General features: G+C 50.7%; 1 protein-coding gene across 1 annotated transcript in view; it reads right to left on the reverse strand.

The window, feature by feature from the left end:
* SHB (SH2 domain containing adaptor protein B) overlaps positions 1-5,716 on the reverse strand; it is a 79,934-nt gene extending 74,218 nt beyond the window's left edge. Inside the window, exon 1 of the mRNA XM_040541233.1 lies at positions 5,017-5,716. Within this exon, the coding sequence (XP_040397167.1) occupies positions 5,017-5,601 (585 nt within the window). The 5' untranslated portion in view covers positions 5,602-5,716. The remainder of the gene's footprint in view (positions 1-5,016) is intronic.
* Positions 5,717-6,445: the final 729 nt, after the last annotated feature.

Consider the following 6,445-nt stretch of genomic DNA (forward strand, 5'->3'; position numbering starts at 1 on the left):
AGATTAAAGTGTCAATGATCAGAGATGTAATTAAAGAGCTCACAGCTGGACAATTCAAGGAAAGACAAACACAAGCATTATTAGAAAACAACTGTGTCTATTCTGAGCTTTTGCCTAGAACTTCCAACCTCACACTTAATATTCTGTATCCCACTCTCTCAGTCCAAAGTGAACGAGAACTTTGTACCACACAATGAGCACAGCTCAGAGTCTCTGTCACTAGCAGCAGTGCCCATGTGTTGGATGGGGGATGACATCCCAGCACAGACAGATACCAGTCTTGCATGCTCTCCTGTGAAGGAAGGCAAGGCACACACAAAAGATTGCTGCAGGCACGTATTCTTGCTTGCTGGGGGTCAGTAGGGGCCATGGTTTGTACACATTACACAGAGGTTGCAGAGAAGGGGATGGAAACTGAACAAAGGTCCGCTATCCTGCCCAGCTCCCTTACAGGCATTCGTACCGCAGTAACAGCCTTTTTCAGAATGAGGCCATGTGGAACGTGTTCAGCTGCAGTCTCCCAGTAAATGATTCAATACCTACATCTGCGTTCAGAAGGGGCAAGTCAGTCTTTTACTTGAAGCCAGTAACTGAGGCACTGTCAGTGTTCTGGATCCATTTACTGCAAAGGTATACACAACACACTCTCAGAAGACAACCACTCACTCCTTCCATCTGCACGTGTCCAACTGCTTCAAAATCCCTTCTGGTAGCCCTTTTCTGCTCTAATTTTCTTTGTCCAAAAGTCTGAAAGTCTGGATGGTTTCCACGGCTGAGATGGTTTGCAGCTGTTGCAGTACGCTGCAGAAGCCAGGCATGCTTGTAACCAAACAACCCACCACATCACTTGGAAGAGCCCTGAAGTCACAAGGACTCCGCAGGTTTGGGTAACAACTGAGTACCTTACCCTTCTTAAGATGGATAGTCCCTTGATCATCAGACTGATGTATGTAGAAGAATACATTTCTATCTGTCCGAGATGCATGGAAAAAAAATACAGCTTGCTGCCTTTATGCATGGTCATATCCATACCTTTCACGCAGGATCACAAGACCAGAGGCCACCAGTATTATTTTCCAGACCTCTGGCTCAAAGGCAGAACCATATGTCAATAGGAACCACATGCAGAAAGCAAGATTGTTTCAGGGTACAGCCTGTTGTAAAGAGCAGCAGCCTGACACCCTGCTGCAACGGATTATACATGAGAATATGACACAGACTTCCATCTGTAATTTAGGATCTCTAGAAAATATATACTTGGGTATAGATATTTCTAACAGCGCTAAGATATCTTGTGTTTCTCAGTGCATCTCGAAGATTCTGCTAAATACATGTGACTTGTTCCCACCTGCAAGATCAAATGCAGACCTTCTGGATAAGAAAATAAGACAAACATCTTCTCAATGTTCACTAAAAATTTTGATAATATACAGATATTAATATTGTTCTATGGAGCATAAGCACTTTTATCCTAGAGCTGAAAAGCTCAAACTGCATGTTCATAGCCAAGTGCAACACAACAAAGGTAGTTGTTTCATGCATAATAGAGGGACAGCTTCCAAGGCAAATGGCCTTAGCTCTCACACTTAGCTAGCATCCAGATCTCAGTACCACGAACTTCTGAGGTAGATCCCATGGAAACTAAGTTTTTCCTTCCTATGCAAGTACAGAATTCACACAAAGCCCTTGTCTTCAGACCTTTGGAAATTAAGCTGCCTTACAGTTTCCTGCCTGCCTGCTACTGACAAACAACATTTACAACCTTTTCCCCTGGATCAACTCTGAGTGTGCGGAGGTGAGATCTCTACTGGATCAGATACATCCTCTCCTGGGGAAACGGATCTCACAACTTGCAGTGCCTTCTGCATACCGTACCCAGAACTGCTGCACTGTTCTACCTCTGCTGCACAAGAGAGAGGGCAAAACGCTGCTCATTAGGAAAGGACTGTCTTTTGAAGGAGAAGTACACTACAACCCTCGCTTTTAAATACCAAGAACTTGCTGCAGCAGAGTATGATACATTTGCTGTCTGAATAGTCTTTGAGGTTCTTCAGCTCCAAAGCCAAGTGGAGAAGCACTCGAGTGAGAAGTTACACAAGGTATGCTTTTACACAGACACTTTCTCCTCAAGTATTACTACCTTCACAGATTTACACACAACACCAAAAAAATAAAAAAAGGAAGAGTCACTCAGGAGGATCCCAGTTCACCAAGAGGTTTGTCCACTCAGTTGATAGTAAGCCGCATCTTGCATTTGTTCTTACAGAAAGAGAGCAGCCGCCGAGTTTACACATACGGCCACATGTCATTCTGGCTCACCGACACTCATTTGCCTGCTGCAGGAGAGGTGGGCAGTTAATTTCTTCCAGGTTAGCATTAACGGTGGAAGCCACTAATTTATTTATCATCATACTAGGGGAACTGAACTCCTTCAGCCACAAATTGTTACCTACCTGATCTCCCTTGCTTTCAGATAAGCATCACTGCTAAAGACCCCAAACCTGCCTGATAATACTACCTAAATAAGAAAATAAAAATAAAAATCCACAAACCAATTTGAATTCAAAGTCACCTTGCAGTGGTGACACCCTTGGGCACCTCCTTTGAAGGCCATTCACTTCACCATTACAGGTGCATGGCCTCCTACCAATTTGGGTTTCTCTGCTTCAGCCTCGGTCAATCAGTATTCTCACCTCTACCATCAAGCCTCCTGAACCCCAGATGCATTGCATCTCTGTGGTTACTTTCACAGCCTCTGCACAGAATCTTGCAAAATACAGTCATGTGCCATTAATTTAATTTGTATCTCCTCTACTACCTGAATCAGTTGGTCTATCATTCTTTTCCCCAGGAATTTAGACTAACCAGTCTGCAGTTATTTATACTGTGCCATTTGTCCTTTATACGTAACCACACCAAACAAGCACCTTAAACAGTCTCCTATCCATTCCAGTACCTCTTGCAAATTTAACACACAATGACCAGGCACAAAGCTTCAAAAAATTCTCACTGAATTTGTTGAAAAACATACTTCTCTGTAAAGGAAAACAGCACTTTATCCTTGCATGTTCAAAAAAGAAAAAAAGACCAGAGAAGTTTGAACAGACCACAAGACTTTACCAAACACTCCTGGATTGTTAAACATTAACACCTTTCTGAGATGATGGACCTATTCTGCAACTATATTTTCTTTCATTTGTAATATACTTTCCAGTTTAAGCTATGCTAGTCATGGATTTTTTCCCCTCTCAATGTTTTCAACATTTCTATCAACTTTTCTGAATGTCTGACTTCTAGATGTTTTTTGTCTTTTTTTTCCCCCCATTTTACACCTTCTTTACTGTCACCCTTCTGTAGGAAGGTTATTTCCACCTGCTTTATTTGCCATTGAGCACGCCACACTCTTCACTGAAATCCTCATTTTTTCTCCTCTCAGCAAGTGACAGAGTTGTTCTGTCAGGGTTCACTTTGCCGAAACGAAAGCATTTGCCTGCCTGCCCGTTAGGGCACTGCTTTCCAGGTTCACCTGTCAGTCCTTGCATATCAGGGCTGTGAAATGATAGTGACCTCATTTCCATTGCTGGGAGGAAACAGTACAGAAGGCAAGGTGCGTAGCTCCTCATAACCAGGCTCTGAGGGGGGAGGGCAGGGACAGGCACACCTGCCTTTTCAGACCAGTAAAGATTTCCTGCTCATCTCTCTCAAAGCCAGGAAGCATGTGGCTATGGCATGAGCATTCTGTATCTTTTGGGGAATCATCCTATCTTGAAAAGGTGCAGGCTGCTCACTCAAAACCAGTTTTAGAACATGCAGAAAGGCTTGGAGCAGCACACACTCATAACCACACAAGGTAGCAAGTTGGGTTAAGACGTCATTTCTGTTTTGAAAATTGCTTCACTAGGTTCTAAAACAGAAAGATTAAAAATAAAAAATAAAAAATAACTGCCCTTTTTTATATAAAAAGAACAGCAGCTGCACTTGGAAGCATTTTGCCCCAAGCAGTTATTTTCCCTAAAGTATGAAGTTGTTGAAAGTATTTGCCTAAGAGTGGATACATAACCCTCAGCACAGGTGACTGACAGAAGACTGAATATACTGAAACCGTAACCTTAATGATGATTCACTTCCGCGAAACAAGTCGCTTCCAGTCAGGAGCTAGGTGTAAAAAGACGGACCAGGTAATAGGAGTTTTAATCTTGTATCATCACCATGACAAGCTGATTTATTTGGAATTCCACCTGGACAAGATATTATTTATCGGGTTGTCATGGAGATGTGCTACCACTCAATCCAATCACCTTACAAACTCAAACATGTACACGCAGATCATCTGAATTGATAACATTCAGCACATACTTAGAATTCCTGTGACACGGTTATTACTCTGTAGTTTCACAAGCTAGTTTACAACGGGGATAAAATTTAATTTCCTATACATATATATATAAAATTAAACTGTGCTTACAGGAAGAGCAGAGGTGGGGGGAACGGAACGTCTGCTGTGTTTACAAAATAATTAATGCGACTTGCCTCTGCAGAGTTTCTCCCTGGTAACCAGAGTTCAAGATCCCAGCACTTGAAAGTGCCGTTTCTACAGTATACGTGGCGAACCACCACTAGAAGATAGGAGAACATCTGGCTACAGGAGCCAGCGGCTAGGCAGCTTGCTTCGGGTACCTGCCAGCTGCGAACACGCAGCGTGAGGCAGGCGTTAGGCTCCTGTGACACGGGAATTCGCGCTGCCTCACCTTCAGCTCTGAACCGGGAGGTAACGAAGCCAACGTGTGAGAAACAGCCACCTCCAGGAGAAGCAAATCGCTAATATTTCAACGTGAATTGTTGCCGTAAGCTCACGGCGAGCCGCGGACATGAGAAGTGCAGCTGGTGCGTGCCCAGAGCAAGCCTACTCTAGGGGTTATACCCAAAGCTCTCAGATCTGCGGGGGAATGTTAACGCGTAAAGAACACCCTCCTGAGAGGGAGAGGGGCGCGGAGCCCTGCGGAGCGCGGCACCCACCTTCTCCTTCCCCGCAGCGGCCGCGGGCGGCTCGGGGCCCGTCTTCTTGCCCTCGCCGATGTCCACCCTGATGAGGCGGTGCCGGGGGGAGATGTACCTGACGTCGGGCGGCGTGCCGGGCCGCCGCTCGCTCTGGCTGCGGAAGAGGTGCGGGGAGCCGGGCGCGGCGGGGCTGGCGGCGCCGCAGGACGAGGAGGAGAAGAGGCGCGGGGCCGGCTCGCCGGGCTCCTCGGGCCGGCACAGGGCGCGCAGCTTGCGCAGGGACGAGCCGGGCCCGCTGTACGGGTCCTCGAAGTCGCGCTCCTTCTGCGCGCGGTAGGCGCGGAGCAGGTCGCTGGTGTCGTCGCGCAGGTGGCGGTGCGGGAAGCCGGGCGAGACGTGCGGGTGCTGCTGGTGGTGCTGCTGGGGGTGCTGGTGGTGGTGCTGGTGGTGCTGGCGGTGGTGGTGGAGGTGCGGCGGCCCGTCGGGGCGGGGCGCGCCGCCCGCACCGTTGCGCTTCTCCCGGTAGTCGGGCCGCGGGGGCTGCGGGGGGCTCTTGGTCTTGTTGTTGCCCAGGCTGAAGTACTTGTTCAGCCATTTGGCCATCGTCCCCGCCGGGCGAGGGCCCTCAGCGGCGGCCGCTGCCCCCGCCGCCCTGCGCGACAGCTCCGCTCGCCGCCCGCATGGAGGAGCCGGGTGGCGGGGCGGCACGAGACCGGCCGCCCCCCTCCGCTCCGCGCCCCGCTCTGCTCCGCGCCCCTCCCCGCTCCGCTCCGCTCCGCGCACACGGGTCCCCCCCGGCGGGCTGCGGGCCCCCGGCTTCCCCCGGCCGCAGCCCGGCTCTCCCGAGCTCCGCCGCCGCGCCTGCACCGCGGCCCGGGCTGACCTCAGCGCGCCGCCGGGCGGGGACGCGGCTGCGCGGGGCCGCCCACCGGGACGGGACGGGACGGGAGGGGCGGGGACGGGCGGGGCGGGGCGCGGGGACGCCGGCAACGGGGGGCGGGGCCGGGGGAGGGGGGGCTCCGCAGGGAAGCACGCGGAGGTGGGGGCGAGCGCTTGGAGTGCGCCGTGGAGTGCAGCTCCTGGTTCCGCACAGAACCACCCCAAAATCAGCCCACGTGTCTGAGAGCGGTGTACAAACGCTGCCTGAGCTCCCCCAAGTTCACTGCCGTGACCACTGCCCTGGGGAGCCTGTCCCGGTGCCCAACCACCTCTGGGTGCAAAACCTTTCCCTAACCCCCACCCTGACCCTCCCCTGTCCCAGCTCCATGCCGTTCCCTCGGGTCCTGTCGCTGTCCCCAGAGAGCAGAGCTCAGCGCCTGCCCCTCCACTCCCCTCGTGAGGGAGCTGCAGGCCGCCATGAGGCCTCCCCTCAGCCTGCTCTGGGATGAACAAACCCAGTCATCTCAACCACTCCTCACATCTTGTGCTGTAAACCCTTCACCATCTT

Source organism: Cygnus olor, chromosome Z (genome assembly GCF_009769625.2).
Source record: "Cygnus olor isolate bCygOlo1 chromosome Z, bCygOlo1.pri.v2, whole genome shotgun sequence".
Lineage (NCBI taxonomy): Eukaryota > Metazoa > Chordata > Aves > Anseriformes > Anatidae > Cygnus > Cygnus olor.